Here is a 21072-nt window from a genome sequence, read left to right as displayed (position 1 = left end):
TGAGCAAATAGCATCCACATTTCATGTATCTCCTCATTCTCTGGAACACTCAAAAACAATTTCTGGGGAGTTTTTATAGATGTATTTGTACAAGGTGGCACCACACACCACTTGCAACCTATTTTTCAAAACATAAATTCCAAAACAATATACGCTGCGAACAGCATGCTAGCCAGTGGTGTCACAAGCATCACATGACTCAAATGAAGTGTTTTAGTGGGCTTTCAAATTATTTGATTTTAATTTATGGCTTTCTTTCATGAGGAAAAGAGCATGTTATGAGTATAAAACAACACAATCAAACAATTAAGATGACTTCCAGAAAACAGTCATATACCCCATTCTCAACTTTAATCAGAGCATCCTCCATAACTTCATAATATCAACCTCATCTTTCATCATATTGACGTCAGACACACTAAAGTTTCCAACATGAGTTACAATATCATTTATCTCAGCAAGCAGTTCTGTTTGATTACTTGATATATCTGTTCTAGTAAGTAGGAGTAACAATTCACCAAACAGTTGAAGAAATGAGTCACTAATAGGCATATAAACAAGACTGAGATCATTTGATAGCTTTCAGCTGGATCTTCTCCAGTGATGTGGAGGAGAAGATTGGGAGAGAAGACAGCACAGAGGGAGAAAGAGACAGATCAGAGGAGGAGGGTGAGCAAAGAAAGAGTCATGGTGCAGAGGTGGGGATGGTGTGGTGCAGCAGTTAGTGGATACTGAGGCCAGGAAGATTATGGCATCAAAGGATGCGTTGCAAGGACAATACCAATATACATAATTCACAGAAGCTAGTGTTATGGGGGTGTATCCAGATGGCATGGGTTGTGAAACAGCCATTCAAATCATGTATGTTGTGCACAATGCTCAACTCTTCCTCCTGCAGCCAGAAAGCTCACTGGTGCCACATTAATATCCTATGTGGATGCTGTCTCTCCCTGTTAACCAGCAGCTGCCCTTCCCAACACTCCCTACTGCTCCTTGTCTCATTTCTTCACTCACCCAATCCACCTGACATAATCTCTCACCCAAGTCAAGGTTCAGTGCTGCTTCTATTTAAGCAGTCAGGACAATGTAACTATGCGGGTGTATGTGTTGGACTGGGGAGCAAACACTTATGGGTTTCAACAAGATTCAATCTTACATCTACTATTGTTTCTCATATACATAAATGATCTTCTATCTAATTATAACAAGCAGAATCATTTCTTTTTGCAAATAACACTAGTATTGTAATCAATCAAAAAAACATATAATAACAGAAGACATAGTAATTAATATTCTTTAAAGTATTATTGAGCATTTTTTTCCTCAATTCCAAAAGACACAATATATTCAGTTCTGCACATCTGGTAATACTACACCATTGATAAGTGTAACACATGGTGAAGAATAATAACTAAGGTGGAAACATCAAAATTTTTAGGTTCATATTGATGAGAATTTAAACTGGAAAAAATTCATTTAGGAACATCTAAAACAATTTAGTTCAGCCACTTTTGCAGATCTCTTGAAGAAAGGCAAATCAGCAATTTGTCATATGTATATATTTTCATTCAATAAGATCAGTAATGTTCTAGGGAACTCAACTTTAAGAAGGAAAGTCTTCATTGCTCAAAAATGTGTTGTAAGAATAATATGTGGTGCTAACCATAATCATCTTGCAAACATCTGTTTAAAGAGTCAAGCATATTGACTCCTGCTTCACAGTATATTTATTCCCTTACAAAGTCTGACAATATAATGTAATTGGACAGATAAAAAAATCTACTCACCAAGCAGCAGCAGGAGAACACACTTCTGCAAGCTTTCAGAGCCAGTGGCTCCTTTTTCAGCAGAAGGGTTGAAGAGGAAGGAAGAGGGTTGAAGGAAAAGGACTGGAGGGGTTTAGGAAAAGGGGTAGAGGTCAGAAAAGTCAGCCTGAACTGTGAGTCAGGGGGGACTTACCAGATGGGATAAAAAGGAGAGACTGATTGTTGGGGACTGTACTGGACAAGATTTGAAAACCTGAGAGTTTAAAGGTGGAAGACAGGGTAATATACAAGACAGAGATTACTACTAAAACATCATGCATGAGTTGTAATACAGAAAAGCTAAGTAATCATTTGTAACATGGGTGGGACGGGGGTGGTGAAAAATGAATAGTTCAGAAAATGAAAGGTGCAGAAAACTAAAACAGAGTGAAGATAGGAGTAGTTACTGCAAAGTAATGCTGAGATGGAAGAAATTAACGTAAATTGAGGCCAGATGGGTGGTAAGAACCATAGACATGTATTAGTGCTAGTTCCCACCTGCGGAGTTCTGAGAAACTGGTGTTTGGGGGAAGAATCCAGATGGCGCATGTGGTGAAATAGGCACTGAGGTCATGACTGTCATTTTGTAGAGAATGCTCTGATACAGAATGTTGTGTGTTGCTTGTATATACCCTCTGCCTATGCCCATCCATCCCAATTGATAATTTGGTGGTAGTCATGCCAATGTAGAAGGCCAAACAGTGTTTACATAACAGCTAGAATATGACATGTCATTTCACAGGTGTCTCTCCCTTCGGTTGTATAAGTTTTGTCAGTTAGAGAGCTTTTATAGGTGGTGGTAGATGGGTGAATAGGGCAAATCTAGCATTGGGGATGGTCATAGGGGTAGGAGCCATAGGATAGGGAGATGGGTGTAGAAGCTGTGTAGAGTCCAACAAGAATATTGCGGACATTGGGAGGGTGATGGAAAACAATTCTAAGTGTTGTGGGCAAAATTTCAGACAGAATGGATCTCATTTCAGGGCATGATTTTATAAAGTCATGGCCCTGTTGACGTAGCTGATTAACACATTCTAGACTAGGATGATACTGAGTCACCAATGGTGTGCTCTAAAATTGTTTTTTGGAGGGATTAGCACTACCAGAATTGAATGTGATGGCTTGGGAAATCTGCTTTTTAACTAGGCTGGTGGGGTAATTTCCATATGGACTCACCATGAGTCCATATGGTATAGATGTCATCAATATATCTAAATGAGACAAGGGGCTGATAAGTTATGGATCCCAGGAAAGCCCCCTCCAAGTGACTAATGAAAATATTGGCAGAGGAAGGAGCCATTCTGGTTCCCATGGCTGTACCCCTGATATGTTTGTATGTCCACCCCTCATAGGTGAAGTAGTTGTTGGTAAGTATAAAGTTGATTAAGGTGAGTAGGAAATATGTCATAGATTTGGAATCAGGTGGGCACTGACTGAGGAAATGTTCAGCAGCAGACAGACCATGTACATGGGGGATGTTGATATAGATGGAGCCGGCATCAATGGTGACAAGGAAGGTGTGTGTTGGGAGTGGGACAGGTGCAGATTTCCGATGATCTAGGAAAAGGCTGGTATCTTTGATGTAGGAGAAGAATATTTGTACTATGGGTACTGGTGTTAATCAACTAAGGCAGATGTATGTTCAGTGGGTGCTTTGAAAATAGCAACTATAGGATGGCCAGGATGATTGGGTTTGTGGAGGTTAAGAAGAAAGTAAAAGGTGGGGTTGCATGGTTTGGGTGATGTGAGAAGTTCTACGGATTGAGGTGATAGTCCTTGTGAGGGGCCTGAGGTTTTAAGGAGTGACTGCAGGTGACTTTGTATCTTGATGGCAGACACTGTATGTAGAGGTGTCAGACAGCTGGTGTAGACCTTTAATAACACACTCCTTTCAGTCAAGTACTACAGTGGTAGATCCTTTGTATGCTGGGAGGATAACGATGAAATCATCAGCTTTTAGGGAATTCGGAGCCTGGAGTTCTGCAGAGGACAGATTAGGGTCATGTTGTAGGGACCTGACGAAGGGTTGTGAAGCAATGCTGGAGGATGTGAGGAATTCTTGGAAGGTGTATAAGGGATGATTTTGAGGTAGTTATGGTGGATCAATTTGGGACTGTGGTCAGTCAATGCAGGGCTTTTATTTTATTTTTTATTTTATTTAGTCCTTCAAATCCTATATGTATAGAATATATACAAGGATATTGGACATGGTTAGGTATTTACAAGATAAAATACAGTTTGTATTGCAATCCTGAGGACTAGATATTGAAGTAATTTAGCAAAGATTCATACATACAACAAACCTTACAGGCAACATACAAAGTAGAATATTAATAATGCATCTTTATTTTTGTTGTTTGGCTTTTATATATTCTGTAAAAGCAATGATCAATTAAATATGCCTTTACTTCAGCCTTAAAACTACAGATTTTACCTATTGATTTAATATGGTTAGGTAGATTATTGAAAATCTTTATCCCAGTATGTAGTGTGCCTTTTTGGCACAATGATGTTCTCACCTGTTTCATATGAAGCTCAGATTTTTGCCTTGTATTGTGTGCATGTATATCTTCATTTTTTAATAAGATATCTGGGTGTCTATCGATATTTTGTTTGATGAAAACTGATGTTTCATAGATAAAAATGCAAGGAAGAGGAAGAACTGACAGTTTTTTGAATATGGGTCTGCATGATTTCGTATTGTTTACCCCTTCAATAATTCTTAGTATTCTCTTTTGCATCCTGAAAAGTTTAATATTTGTTGTTGTATTTTCGCAGAAGATTAAGCCATATTTAATTACAGAATGCACATAGGAGTAATATACATTTAACAGGCTGGCTTTGCTGCAACAACTTTTCAAGATCCGTATCATGTAACAGGTTTTGCTTAGTTTTCTTTGCAAATATTCAATGTGTACCTCCCATTTTGTGTTGTTCTGGAGCCAGAGCCCCAGAAATTTAGTGCTGTCAACACTTTCAAGAACTCTGTACCCAAGTTCTATGTTTGGGTGGTGTCTTCCTTTTACATTATATGAAGTTCAGTTGTATTGTCTTTTCTTTGTTTATAATTAGCTTGTTGTAGCTGAACCACTGTTCTACACTGTTCATTGTTTGGATAGCTGAGTCTTTAAGTTTTTCTTCTGTTTTACCACTAATAAGGAAGCTTGTATCATCTGCAAATTTGAGCGTAGTTTGGCAATACTTGTTGAACATAAGATCATTGACATATAGGAGAAACAGAATGGGTCCTAATACTGATCTTTGAGGGATGCCATATTTCACATTTTCATATCCTGAATAGTAGTAGCTGATTTTTTTATGGTCAGTATATTGCACTTCAACCATCTGTTTGCGACCACATAGGTGTGTCTTGAGCCACTCATTGGATGTACCTCTAATTCCTAATTGGTCAAGCTTCTGCAGTAGGGCATTGTGGTCAATGGCATCAAAAGCTTTAGATAAATCAAGATATATGCCTGTCACAAACTCACTTGCATCCAGTTTAGTATAGATTTCATTAAGAAATTCAAATATTGCACTTTCAGTTGAATAGCCTTTCCAGAAGCCATGCTGTGAAGGAGAGAGAATTTTATTTTTATTTAGGAAATCAGACAATCTCTTATAAAAAAACATTTTCTAAAATTTTTGAAAATACAGGCAGTAGGGCTATTGGTCTATAATTTGAAACACATTCTGGATTTCCTTTTTTGAACAGTGGTTTCAGTTTTGCTGTTTTTAAGCATGAAGGGAAGGTTCCTGATGCCAGTGAGCTGTTGCACAAGTGTGTCAAGGGTTCGGCTAAGGCAAGACAGCATTTTTTAATAATTGCATCTGGTATTCCATCAATTCCACATGAGTACCCTGTTTTCAAGGTTTTTATAACTGATAAAATTTCTTCAGTATTTGCAGGTGAAAGGAACAAAGACGTAGACACATTTCTCACACTATTGCATGATGGAGGTGATATTTTGTTGTGTTCTTCCAGTCCACTCACCAACTGATCACTTATGTTTGCAAAATATTTGTTGAAGGTCCCTGCAATTTCTATTGGGCAAGAAATCATTTGTCCTTCAAAACATAAGTTCATATTTTTATATTGTTTAGTTTCACTTGTTGTTTGATTTTTTATAACTTCCCATATAGCTTTAGATTTGTTTTTTGAATTTTCAATGTGTTTGTCATTTGCCATTGTTTTAGCTTTCCTTACAACATTTTTGAGGATCCTCTTGTAATTCTTCAGGTACAAATGAAATTCAGGAGGCATGTTCTGTGTCTTTGCTATGTCATGTAATCTTTTCTCTGCACAAGAGATTCTAATACCTGTTGTAATCCATTTGTTCTTTTTGAAGTTAGGTTGACATTCTTGTTTTTTTGAATGGAAAAAAAGTATGACATGAAGATTTCCATGAATTTTTCAAACTTTTTGTTAGTATTTTCACAAATATACACTTCATACCAAGTTTCTTCACTTAGTCTCTGTACAAAAAGGTTTATTTGTATGTTAGTGAATTTCCTTGCTTCTTTTATGAGTTCCTCTTTCTCAGTTGTTTCACTTGGGGTGTGCAAAGCAATAAACTGTGCATAGTGATCACTGAAGCCAGTATTAAGATTTCTGGCATAGAAATTATGATTTACATCAGTATCAGGTTTTCTGTTGGAAAGGTTTTGGGATTGGGGTTGCAAAGTGATATTTCCAGTTGATATCACATGTGAAGGAAAGTATGTTCTTCGTCAAAGCAGCACTATTAAATGCAGCTTTATGGTTGAAAGTGAGGCCCTTGCATGATATAAATATTTCAGATAATTTATCTATCCAATTACAGTCTGTCATCAAAAATCATGTTGTCAAAAATTGATTATTTTCATTGTTATATTAGCCTTATGAAGTTTGATGCAAAAAAGTTAGCACAGTTCCAAAGGAACAATGATGTATGTAATTACAATACCATAAAAAATGACATTCATTATTTAACATTAGGGTATTCTTTAGCACAAAAAGGTGTGAACAATATTGCCATCCAAATTTTTGATCACTTGCCCAGTGATATAAAATGTCTGACAGAGGGCAAAGTTAAATTTGAAAGCAAACTGTAGAAGTTAACTGTTTTTCAATTGTAGTTATTATCTGCCACGTTCATTCATCATTAATTTCCTCCATTATTTCCTCATCTTATCACTTGTGTTTGTTGTCTTGTTACTCAGTTTTTTCAGTTCCCTCAGTCTTCCAATTCAGGGGAATAATCTACAATTTCCATATTTGCCAAGTGAGGTAGTCAGTTTCAAGATGCTTCATGCCACAAGAACTAAATTTTATAGGTGACACAAAAAACTTACTCTATCCTAGAAAATATCCACCCACTTCTAAAAGTGTATGAGAATTCTGTAATGCATAAAAATTCTGTACTCAATTTCTGGGAAGTGGGGTGGGGGCCCTTTTGCCCTTCACTCCCCCCCATCCCCTCCCCCCTGCAGATGCTTATGCTTCTGCCTGTTTTCTAGCTGGTTCTTTCTCATTCTGAAGACACTATCATATTTTCCACAATTTCCTAATACTTAATTTAATTATTTTTTGGGGGTAATTTTTTTCATTGGGAATTTTTCAGCTGATTTCTTGGGGCCTCTCATAAATGACTCTCTTGTGATTTACATCTTTTCTGGTTCTTCATAAATCAGTAACAGACCCCATACTATTGCACTTATCACAAAATGAGTCATTGCTCTTAACTTGAGACAGCATGTTTCCTTATGTGAGATGTGATGAATGGGTCTTGTGATCCCACAGAACACCAGTTTAAACAAATAAAATATTGTAAATTTTCCAACATTTGAGAACTACTGATACTTTTTTTCATAATTGTGCAACAATTTCCTAAATTTTAAATTCTAGCTTAAAAAAGGAGTTATGCCTTTTGTAGTACATTCTTTTCATTTTATAACAATTTTTGGAAGGAGGATTAGATTTCATCCTCAGCTCCTTGTATTCTTATAAGCATTTCTCACTAAGCTCACAAGATTTTGCTATAGTCTGCAGATGCAGGAAGCAATTTTCTGCAACTGTGTAGCCAGAGGGGAGAAAGCATTTCACTGCCGAAGTCATATTATGAATAAAGTATTTGTTACTAGTCTATAATTAATTGTTGATGAAGCCATTGGAATATGAGTATCTGGTTGCAAATATGTCACAAAGTTCCCTATTCTTCCCTGTACTCTTTATGATTTTATGTTGTTATTGTATTTTTTGTTTCTTCCACCAAATTTCTCAATCTTTCCCTGCCTCACTTTCCCTTCTCAGTTACTTTTTTTCCAAGTCCTTGTTTAATGACTGTCCTTTATACCATCCCTGCCATCTCATGTTTCCAAGCCTTGTCTATTACAGTGGTTCTCTTTCTCTCTCTCTAACTTTTTTCTCAAATAGCAGGTTCCATGACTATATTTTACAACTCAAAGCTAACTAAATAATAATAATAATAATAATAATTTCAGTTCCTTTTACATAGCTATCATAAAATATAGTCCAGTTTTCTGCTAATATATAAATATAGGTCCTGCATCTATATTACACAGTGTTACATGAAGAACTGTCCCATCTCATACAAGTTATATACAAAACTGGAGAGCACCCAACATACTTTAAAAATGTATCGCACTTCCAGTTTCAAAAAAGCATTTGCAAACAGAGGTGAACAATAGAGGACCTTCTATTTGGTAACATATGACTCAAAGATCTTGACCTCTATCATTTTATGATGGATAGAAGCCAGGATACATACAGTGTTCACAGACAACCAGTTTTGCCATAGAAGAGGTGTAGACACTTGAGGAGCAATACTCAGCTTATATTAATTTTTGAGAAAAGACTAATGAAGTGGCAAGACACATATATTTCATCATCAACTTAGAAGAAGCATATGACAGGGAAGACTGGCGACACTTTTTTAAAGTGTCTAGAACATAAAGTAGGAGCTACTGTTAAGTAGGGTGTACAACAGTGTTGCTTACTCTCTCCTGTCTTGTTCAGCAATCCATTCAGAGGGCAATAGATCAAACTAGGGACGAACTATGAGCTATAGGAAGAATTAAAAGTCATGGAAAGAAAATACAGTCGAAATTCAATTTTACGCTTTCCGATTTTACATTTCTCATTATTCTACACATAAATTCATAGTCCTTGTGAAAAATCCATAAGATAAATGATAAAAAATTCCCAGTTCTATGTTTATTCCTTGTAAGGTTACCTTGATTCTACATTATTACTCAATATCTCACTTGATTTTGTTCCGTTTGCTTCCTGTTGACATTTGATGTGACTGAATGACTTATAAGTGGCACAAAAGACAGATGGTTCAGGTTGCAGGTAGTGGCAGAGTAAAAGCAATTTTTTAGGCCATTGCACAAGGGGGGAGACTTGAGAGAGGAAATGATTATGTACTCCATGATTGGCACTGCCCGCACAACTTGCAATGTTTAGCTGCATCATGCAATTATGATACAAGTACTTCTAGGTTGCAGCAGCAATGGAAAAACAGGACAATTTATGTAAAGTGTTCTGGACTGAGCCAATATATGACAAAGGGACCCATCCACCAAGTTTTCTTGTGCCACTTATAACTCAGTCTTGTCTTTTGTCATGTATTTGCAATGTACTGTATTCAGCAACAATATCATTCATCAACCTATTAAATTCAAACATTGAGTCTCAAAGAATAGGCTTGGTCAGAATAAAGAAAATGTCACCCATACCCAGCTAGTGAGATCTTGTTGGCTGGTGACTTGTTACTCACCTAACAGCCAGCACAGCCACCACACCACTCTAACACATGTAATAAGTTTATAGCTTATGAAACATTCAAAATTTCTAAAGTACTGGGTTATAAACAGGCACAGAAGCTATAAATCAATGTTGGTGCAAGAATTTCATTCTTCTCCTCCTAGGTAGCAACTTTATCAACACTCATAACTGACATAACCAATTCGTAAATCCATAAACAAACAAGAAGGGAATTTACAAAATTTTATGTCACATAATAGACCTATTAGGGAAAAAAGTGGGTTTTGCCACTACTAATACTGTAGGGTACCATGCATAATTGAAAAGATTATCAATTTTGCTAATGATGTACAAGGAAATTGAGTCATTTCCCAACACACAACTACCACAAATTATACCTTAAAACATGAAGTTTTGAGGGTTCTTTCGCTTTATGTTCACCTGGAAACTAGCACAAACTTATAGCCTACATACTGAAATAAACCAAAAACTGTCAAATACAGTGAGTGCTGCCAGATTACAACATCTTTGATGTTTGTTTTCCACTTGCAACCAATAGCTGTATAGCATGGTTATGATGCTAATGGAGTGGCTTCTAGCATATAGAGTGATAAAATGCAAGCCAAGCTTACTTGGTGGTTTGTTCCAAAGTATGGCCGATGTGATCAGTTTACAGTCAATCAAATGACAATGGCTTCCACTTAGTTTTAATTTATATATTTATACCTCATACACCCATCACTAACATGCATTAATTTTACTTACTGTACTTACTGTAATTCTGCTCAGAAACTGTCGACAGAATCCAAAACATATTGTGCCTCTACCGATTGCAGCCGATGTAGGCTACTCCATTTGCCTTGTGCAGCATCACATGAACAGAATGTCTTCAGTGAACTGTTTTGCAATGGCTTGTTTGACTTCGTTGCAGTCCTCAGTGGTGTTCAATGCATTGTGATGGTGGACAGATTGTTATAATGTAATAGATTGCTGGGACAGAGAAACATTGAAATTACAGCAGGCTTAACTTTATTTCATATTCACTGGTTTACATAAGTGTCACATGTGAATAACAACTTGTTTGTATATATGAGATCTGTTCAAAAAATTCTGGAACATTTGTAATTTTGTGCTAATGGTGTGTTGGAGCGAAATGCGGGTAGCATCCTGTACTGATTTGAGAATGTTGGTGTAAATTCTAGAACCACTTGGCCATCTACCATCTCAAACACATGATATTTTAGAAGTGATTGTGGGATGATAGAATCCTACCTACTGCGTGTCACATGTTTGTGTGTGTAGGTTTGAAATTCAGTCGCGAGAAGAATGTAGATGCGGCAGTCAAACGGCAATGACAAGTATTTCTCGGGCGATCCATGGACGTTTTAGTAAAAGCGTACAGAAGGACCATGGAGCTTCTATGTTATTCTGTGCTAATTGTGTCAGTGACCATTGTTATAATAACGAGAACAGTTGAGAAGGTACCCTTGTGAGAAACTTTTGTCTTAGCCTTGTTGAAGGGAAGACGTGTATTATGGTTCATGTTGAGAATGAACATGGTGCTTAAGCCACCTTTCTCTTATATGTAAATTAGTTTGTTTCTGATGTTTAGAGACATGAGAGACTTACAAAGCAGTATATGTTTATGTGAAGAGTGAGAGTTTTAATATATCTGAAGTTTAATATACATCATTAATTGAAGGAAATGAAAATTTGTATGTCTACTTATTTTTATAAGTAGAAAGTGACTTAAGAAATTCCTGTACCTAGCAACATAATTTGGAGAAGAAGAGAAGAGAGACTTTGCAGCAGCAGGCTAGCCAGCAAAGGAGTTTGGTCAAACATCTCAAGTAAGTCATCTCGTAAAAGAAGTGGAAGTTAGTATATCTACTTCACACGTAAATCATCATCCAAAGCCATTAGAATCCCTGCAAACACCTATGTTTAATGTTTAATTGCCTGAAGTTTCATTGTTGTGGGTCTGTTAGTTATTGTTCAGTGCTATATTGAGTAGAGCGTTCTGTTGCATAGTTTACTAATTTCAAGATGGCGGAGTTAGAGGAACAATGCATTTGCATCACATTTTGCATGAAACTCAAGAAAATATTTAGCAAGACACACCAAATGATGCAGGAAGCCTACACTGGTAAGTTCTTACGCCATCCTCAGTGTTACAAATGGTTCACATGGTTTAAAAATGGCTAGAAGGACATTAAAGATTACCCTTGTTCAGGACACCCTTTGATGTCCACTGATGACGTTCATGTCAGGAATGTCAACAGAACTGTGCATGCCAAACTAAGACTGGCTGTCCAAGAGAATGCAGAAGAATGTAACATTTAAATTGGATTATGTCATGAAATCCTGACACAACATCTCTGAATGCATCATGTTGCTGCCAAGTTCGTCCCACAGCTCAAGAGCCATGACTAGAAAGACCTTCACCTCACAGTCTGTGAAGGGTTTCTGGATCATACAGATGAGAATGAGATGTTCCTTAAGAGAATTGTAACTGCTGATGAAATGTGGGTCTATGGTTATGATGTTCAGACCAAGGCTCAATCTTCACAATTGATCAGGAAAGTTTCTCCAAGATCAAAAAAAGCTGGTCAGGTCAGGTCAAATGTCAGAGTCATGCTGATGGTTTTCCTAGACTTTGAAAAATTAGTTCATAATGAATTTGTGCCACAGGGACAAACTGTTAGTCGATGGTACTATTGGGATGTGTTGTGACACCTGCGAGAATATGTGAGAAGGAAATGGCCTGAAGTGTGGCGAGACAATTCATGGCCTTTGCCTCACAATAATGCATCCACACATTCATCCATGTTGGTGCATGACTATTGCACAAAAAATAAAATCACTGGGCAGCCTCATCCTTGTACTCTCCAGACCTGGGGCCTGTGAACTTTTTTTTTTTAATTTCCAAAGTTGAAAACCATATTGCAAGGATGAAGATTTACAATGATAGATGAGATAAAAGAAAATTTGCTGACTGCATGTCACATGATCCAGAAAGAGGTGTACCAAGACTGCTTCTGAAAGTGAAAGCAGCATTGTCAGTGGTGTATCAATTGTGGTGGAGAGTATTTAGATGGAGACCATGCACAATATGTAAAATGTAAGTGTATAAAAATTTTTTGGCAAAAGTTCTAGAATTTTTTGAACAGCCCTCACACGTGTTTTCATGAAACTTGCTGTGTTCACACTATAGCAAATGACAAGTTCAGAGTGTAATGGCACATGTTGGTAATACTTCAGAGTGCTCCACTTCAACTACTTGGGACAATGAACAAGGAAAAGTTTGCAAGAAATACACTAGAGGTCACTGTACTCACATCACCAGCATATGCTACACTGCAATTAGCTGCAGAAGGAAAACACACACCCCCACATGTTCTGATGCCTTTCACGATACTTAACAGTTTTCAGTTTAATTCACCATGTTCATCAATTTTTGCTTTTTTCTGGTCGATCACAAAGGAAAGATCTCTCAAAAATGCATGTTTTGATGTATAATTTGTGGTCATAGCATGTCGTAAAATAGCTCAATTATGTTGTGCCCAGATACCAATTCCAATTTTTTCACAGTTTTTACTTGCTGTTATACATCTGTGGTTTTTTTACGAACTGATGAAATTCATTACCACAAATTATTGTATAAATATTGTATTGTACATTTCATTTCCTTAACTTATTCAGGTTTTATACAGTGTGTTGGAGAGGATTACAATTGTTAATCACATATGCCAATTACATATGTTTTCACATATGCCAATTACATATGTTTTTGCTCACATTTAGGGGTTTTAACATTTTCCTCAAGTCTGTATTTTCCTCAAGTATGCATTTTCCTCAATTTTACGTTTCTAAGTCTGGACCACATGAAGATGTAAAATAGGGATTTCACTGTAGAATGCTAAGATTTGCTGATGATATCACAGTGCTAAGTGAAGATGAAGAATAATTAAAAATGCTGCTAGCCCAGATGGAAACCACCCTCAGCTCTTACTATAATATGAAAATTAATAAAGGTAAAACCAAAATCTTAGTGACAAGCAGACTGAACACCACTGACCAATGCTCACTTAACAATGACTGACTAGAGACTGCCGAATCCCTTGCCTAACTAAGGAGAAAAATTATGTCAGACAGAAGGTGAAGGAAGGATATTGCAAGCCATATCCCCCAGGCAAGTCTGCTTTTAACAAGAGAAGAAACCTTTTTATGTCCAGCTGCACAGACAAACATTTAAGAAAAAACCTAATAAAGACATTTGTGTGGAGTGTACTGCTGTATGGAAGTGAAACATGAACACTCAGAGCAGCAGAAAAACATAAAATAACAGCCTTCACGTTTTGGTGCTGCCACAGAATGCTCAAGATTTCCTGGGTACACAAGACATCAAGTGAAGACGTGCTCTGCAGATTGGAGGAAGAGAAGCTTTGGCTCCTGAAGTTAATCAAATGCAGAAGGGACACATGGTTTGTCCATCTACTGAGACATGTTGTTATCATGAAAAGTATGATTGAAGGGACAGTAGATGGGAAAAATACAAAGAGGCAGACTGAATAGAATATATGAACCAGATTATGGAGGATGCTAGCTGCACCACCTGTAACACTCTCAAGAGGAATGCTGAATACAGAAATGCATGGCAAACTTCTGCTAACCAACTTGATGGTTGAAGAGCTAAGAAGATAACACACTGCTCAGCACAGTTAATTTCTGTCTCCATTCCTAATTACAAATGTCTCCCAATAAAACAAGAAAAAAACATAAACACTGATTATTGATAAAAAAAGGGAAAAAAATACAAAGACAAGCATCAACACAACATCATGGAGCTCATCCTCACAACATATTTTATCTGTGCAACTAGTCTACAATATGCAGTGGATGAACCCCAGTCAGCCATGATGTTTTCTCAGCACACAGGGAATAAAAAAGAAAAAACAACAACTAGAAGGAAATCTTTATGAAAGAAAAAATATATACATTAAATAGTAGTGCATTAAAACACAGTATCTATCAATTTCACCATGAATATACAAAGCACAGCAAAATGTAACATTACCTGTGATTGTGCCACTGATAGTAGTATAAATTTTGTGTCAACAGTTTTGTGGCACTACACAAATGATATCAGTGTTAAATTTTCATTTAATTCATTTAATTGGTCAGGCTATCTATTGCATGAGTTTTCTGTCTAACAAGTTGAAAAGTTTCATTTTTTTTCACAATTTTTCCTCTCCCTTTTCTCCAATGTTGGAGACCCATCATTTTGAAAGTTTTGAAGTCCTGTAACTTTTATTTTTAGAAGTGTGTCTTTTGGTCATTTGTTATCTGATAAACAGATATTACTTCTGTCTTATTTTGCTACACTTTCATTTTGGATTTTTTATTTTGTTAAGAAGCAGTTTGTAGGACAGACTTTTCAACAATGATTTAACCCTAAATATTTTGTCACATAGGCATTTTTGGCTACCCTGATGCTGGAAGAAAGTCCATAGGAGCAGCTCTGTATCGTCTGGTAGAATTATCTGAAGGACGCATCTTCATTGGAGGAGTGAACATTGAAAAAATTCCTCTGAATGTTCTCAGATCCAAAATCGCAGTTGTACCACACAACCCTATTCTGTTCAGGGGAACTATAAGGTAGATTGACTAAATGTAATATTTGTTATTCTAAAGCTGTTTTTAAATCTCTAAAATATTATATCCATTTAAAATATTGTTTGTCACATATTGTTATTCAGTTAAACTAATCCCAAAACTCACCAGCTATTACATCCCCCTCACTCTCTCTTATTTTCCATTATGTGCCGAGAAAAAATGTAACACTTTTTTTCAAAACTTTGTCATAATTTACCCATTCATCTTTCTCCTCATATAAGATTCTTTTGAGTCTGTAACAAAACAAGACCATCAGAGATGACAGTACACAACAAAATAGGATTTAAAATTACAAAGTACTGGTAGTTTATCTCTCTTATTGTACATTGCCATAACTGAGTGAACCACAAAAATGTAAAACCCCTGTGTTGAATTTTCTAAATAATAGAAAACAAAAATATATTCTGCAAATCTTGAATCTGTCTTTCCTGTTCTCCAGCTTCTCTCATGTTCTGATAGCTTAATTGCCACAGCTCTGGCATCTTGACCAATAAATACTTTTCCACTGTACTTGCAATTGCTATGCAATAATATTTAGCTGCAGTGTTGGTATTGAAGAATGCAGGTCTGTAGTCATGACATTTAACATTTTTGCAAGACTACCTAAAATTTTTCTAATAACTGGAATTGTGCATCCATTTTTGTCACTACTTACTCATTCCTGTAAGCCTGTGTACAGAAGTGGTATATATAAGTTTTATGCATTTTCCTTTTTCATAGACTGTCATCAATTAGCTCAGCGCTACAGCCATTACTGAAAGTGATGAGTTTGATTGTCCAAAAGTCTTTCTAAAAGGCAGAACATGTATTAGGCAATGCACTGTGGAGTGGGTACTGCATGTTTGTGATTTTGTGGGTGCTGGGAGTTTGCAGAGATTACAATATTGGTAGCGGTTGTAAATTCTAACTGAGTGTTTTGTAACAAATGTATCAGGGCTTTACCAAACTTCTGCTCTAGGCTTGACTATTGATTCACTGACTTGTATAAAAGTTATGCAAATTCAGCTATACTGTCAGCTGATTTACTGTCAGTTATTGGTATTAATGGCTGTGCAATGTCACCGAGATTGGTGTTTGAAATATGCTCACAAAATATCTATGCGTCAAACTGAAAAATCACTTGAGAGATTTATAAAATTACAAATAATGAATTTAATAGTTACATGTAATTAAAGTGATTGATTGCCAGTCATTTAACATTTCCACCTACTTACGTGCAGTACATTATATTTATTTCTTGCATTTGATATATTTGTTTTAGCAACATGAGCTCTCTGTCGACAACTGAATTATGTCCAAAGAACTTATGAAAGTCTCAAACATTACTTGCTAAGTCTTATGTCTACTGTAGACTGCTCCAGCTTGTGTCCTATCCAGGACCATTTGAGAGGGTATGTATGCAGGCGGGCAGGGTTGGGCAAACAGATGATGCATGGACAGTCTTACAGTGGGACCTCAGTACACATGATCATACTCCATTGGGTAAATGCAGGCATCCAGGTGTGGTCAAGCAGGTCACACATCCACAAGACACTTGCAGTCATGCCATCTTGAAGTTGACCAACACTACCTGCCACTGCCTGCAAGCATACTTCAGGGTGGGCACAGGTGCACAGTGTACCAAAACAATACCGACAAATTTTGAGACTCTGTAGAGGATAAGTAATGAAATAAACTGAGAACTGAAACTCGTGTCCAGAAATGAGATTGAACAGTGCAACAAAGCACTGTAATGATAGGTGCCAATGTCTGCTGCTGCCCCACTGCTGTGGCACCAGATATAAGTATTATACACTCCTCAACTACCTGAGTGATGCTATCCAAATGCATCATTCTCAGCAAGAATCTTACCCAACACAAGATCAGCAACACAGATGAGATTATCATATATTGAGACATGCCAAGCAATATGACAGAGCATTATAAAGGGGCAATAAATATTTCATTTAGAACAACTGAAAACTAAATGAGAATCTCGTCAGTGTTGCTGCTCTTGTGTAGAAAGTAAGATTCCCATTGCCACATTTGGAATATGTGCCTCAGAAAGTTAAGAAGTTTCTCAGTAAAATCTTCTGGCTGCCTGTGTTATTGAAGTACTTTTTTGAAAAGAGAGACACAAACCTATGGCACTAATCGATACTTCTTTGAAATTTTATCCATGGTATGTTTTAAGTCTCCGCATTTTCCAGAGTATTTAACTGCATTATTTGTTTAGAGAGAGGTACCCTAACTTTCTTTTTATCTTGTACAAAAGGTAATATCTCTAGTTTCTGGCGAATTTGTAGTTTGCAGATTATTCCCCAATGTGATTCAACAACACACATTATATTTACCCAAATGAGACTTTCTACCAACTTCTCTATTAGATGTGTGCTGTGTGTAATGAATGACTGTGAGATTCATATCTGCATCATAACAGAGCAGCCTGTGTCATATGGATCCTTCCCACCAACACCAGCTTTTCTGAATTGCACAGGTGGTAACTTTCCCTACAATACATCCTACATTCCCGTAACCCTCCTGGCCTCAAACTTTGATAGCCACTGTCCTCACCCATACAGCCCCCTCCCCGTTCCCATTCCAGCACTACACACCCATCATTTCACCTTTTACACCCAGTCTTTTAATTTCTTTTCTTTTTCTTTTTATTCCTCTCCTATCCGCTCCTTACCCCCTCCCCCCTCCGCACATTCTCTCCTGCCCTCCGTCTAAACTGCAGCACTTCACTGTCCACCATCCTTACCATACTATCCCTCTCTTTCCATGCCCCAGCCTCCTCCTCCCCACACCCAGTCACCACTCCCATCATGCACTGGTGCTGCTGCTCGCAGTGTGGTTTCAGTTCTCTGAGTCTGCAGACGTGTGTGTGTGTGTGTGTGTGTGTGTGTGTGTGTGTGTGTGTGTGTGTGTGTATGTGCGCACGTGCATGTGTACCTATTGCAACTCAGCATCTCCGCTATATGGTGAGTAGCAACTTCCCTTCTCTAATTTTGTTACATTCCATCCTGGATTTTCCATTGTTTGATTAATCTGCATTTTCTTTTACATATATACAAGTTCTCCCATGTTTTGATTCCATTCTGCAAAAGCAGTTTGCAAGGTTAAACTGCAATATTTTTAAGTATTGAAAATACTCGTTTTGTAACCAATGCTCACAAAAACATAATATTGAAACATCTTTCCATTCCCTATTAAGGAGTATATTTATTTTATCAACTTTGTTTGTTAATGACTGTACATTCTGGTGTACAATCTTCAATGTGTAGTTGCAATTTAATTCTGCATCACATTTTTTGTGATACAGTCTACTTCACTACAAAATGTCTTTCACCCTTTTTATAAGACATCACATCTTTCTTTATGACCCATCTGTCCAAAGTACTTTGGACTGCTTCTATATTATGCCTGTTGTGACTCAAATTTGCTAAATGACAGGTTTCTTCAACCAAAAATTGTTTCCCACTGTGATTTAAATGAAGGCCATGGCTGTTATGCATGGATCTGTCTAATGTGCTTACACTTATTAAGTTCACATACAGAAATTTTTGCATACTTCATGTATCTCTACATTTACTCTTCCTATTAATTTGTTTACACATGACCAGGGAGGTAGGTCGTATCTGTGTGGTTGATTTACAACAGCTACATTTGTGTTGCCTAGTTTGGGTAGCACACTTTCATGAACAGTGACGAGTTCACTATCTTTATCTTTGGGAACATCATTTGCAACTGCACAAATTATGACACTGTCTTCTGAGTCAAGGTTTTCATACAATTTCACCACTGTTTTTGTCACTTCTGCAATGGCTGCTACTGGTTTGACAAAGGCTTGGACACTTGCATTAGTTTGTGTATCTGCCACCTTTTCTGCTATCTGACATCCATGATTATTGTCAAAAATTAAGATTTTCATTCTTTTTTGCACACTTCAGGCCAGTCGACTGATTTCTTTGTTGTGTGAAAAATTTACCGTGCACAGCTGTTGTTGTTTGTAATTGTCATCTGGACTCATATGTTTATGAGTGACATTGTTTGTAGAATCATGTTTGTCATTATAACTATTTGATGCACTTACTTTTATATTTCTAAGTTTTGTGCTGGTTTCCAAAGTCGTTCTTCCTTTGTTTATATCATTGGTAGCCGATATTTGTTTAAGATTCAGTTGAAGCTCTCTTGAGTTTTACAACCAGGATGTTGCAGCTGTTTCTCCAATAAGGCTACAGTCCTTTTAAGTTCATGGATATCACTGTTTTTTGTAGTTAAAATGAGATGAAAATCTTCAAAGTGTTTACATATGGATGTCACTGAATTTACATTTGCCATGGTTTTTTCACTAGATTTTTATCTTGTAATGATCTCGTTTGCATTTTTTGCTTTAACTTCATAGCAGTAACATTTACCAGGTTGAACCATGAAACTTTTTTGCACTGAATACATAGAGACACTCTTTTTTATGTTTCTCACAGAACTCGATTTTTGTGTACCTTTTTTTCACCACCATCTTACTTATGTTGTGGAGCAGTAGTAATTGGCAATGAAAATACATTATATCAACATTTTAACTCCCAACACAGTAAAATTCCATTTATAATGGAACAAGGATTCTCTTAAATCAATTTATTTGATCTTAGTATGAGGGGGTACCCAAAAAAAATTAAACTTTTTTAGAGCTACATATTTTCAAATTGTTTACAAAACAATATCATCCCCTTCAGAATACTCTCCATTATGACTAATATATTTGTATCACTGGTGCTTACACTGTTTGAAACATTTTTGTTGTCATCTTTAGAAATGGCTGACAGCTCCTTCCTCATTTTTTTCCTGACTTCTTCAGTGTTATCAAATCAGTGTGCTTTCATACCCTTTTCATGTGAGGAAATAAAAAAAAGTCACACAAAGCCAGATCAGGCATTAAGTGCATGGGGTAGTGGAACCAAACCATTTTTAGCCAAAAACTGTCTAAGAGAGATGGTGTGTATGCAGGTGCATTGTAATGGTGGAAGAACCTGTCTCCTGTCTGCCATAAATCAGGTCTTTTTTTACTTACACTATTGCACAGTCTTCTTAAAACTTCCTAATGAGAGGTCTGATTGACATTCTGACCTGTGGGAAAAAACTCTGAATGAACTATGCCCTTGGTATCAAAAAAGCAAATCAGCATTGTTTTGATGTTTGATTTCACTTGATGACATTTTTTTGGATAGGGTCTTCCTTTGGCTTGACTGCTGCTTTTTTTCTGGGTTGTAACCATAGCACCATGACTCATCACTAGTAATGACCTTTGACAGAAAATCTGGTAAGTTTCAAGCTGTTGTTTCGAAGCACAATGTGTTTCAACTTGATGTTCGTTTTGATTGTTGGTCAGAACCTGAGGAACTTGTCAGCAAACCTTTTTACTCCCAAATCTTCCATTAAAATTCGCTGAACCAAGCTCCAAGATAATGCAATAATCTCTGACAGTTGGTTAGTTGTCTGTCAATGGTCTGTGAGAACAAGCTCTTGAATTTTCACAATATTTTCATCAATTCTGACAGCTGATGGATGTCCAGAATGAGGTTTGTTATCAATCAACGTGTCGTCATTTTTAAGCCAAGAAAACCTCTTGTTCACTTGAGTTTTTTCCGTAACATCATCTTGGTAAGCTGTTTTCAGCATTAAAACAGTTTCAGCAGCATTTTTCCAAGTAGAAAACAAAATTTCAGAGCTGCACATTGTTCACTTAAACTTGCCATCATAAAAAATGAAACAAGAACCAAACAATGCTAGCAAAAACAGTCACTGCAGATGAACAGAACAAACCAGGTCAACAAAAAAGGTGGC

At 36.8% G+C, this 21072-nt stretch overlaps 1 protein-coding gene across 1 annotated transcript in view; it reads left to right on the top strand.

The window, feature by feature from the left end:
- The window catches only part of LOC126162473 (ATP-binding cassette sub-family C member 12-like), a 516794-nt gene that overhangs the window by 459715 nt on the left and 36007 nt on the right, over positions 1-21072 (top strand). The window contains exon 27 of the mRNA XM_049919007.1: positions 15048-15231. Within this exon, the coding sequence (XP_049774964.1) occupies positions 15048-15231 (184 nt within the window). The remainder of the gene's footprint in view (positions 1-15047; positions 15232-21072) is intronic.

Source organism: Schistocerca cancellata, chromosome 2, assembly GCF_023864275.1.
Source record: "Schistocerca cancellata isolate TAMUIC-IGC-003103 chromosome 2, iqSchCanc2.1, whole genome shotgun sequence".
NCBI classification, from domain to species: Eukaryota; Metazoa; Arthropoda; class Insecta; order Orthoptera; family Acrididae; genus Schistocerca; species Schistocerca cancellata.
This window is presented reverse-complemented; position numbering and strand designations above follow the sequence as displayed.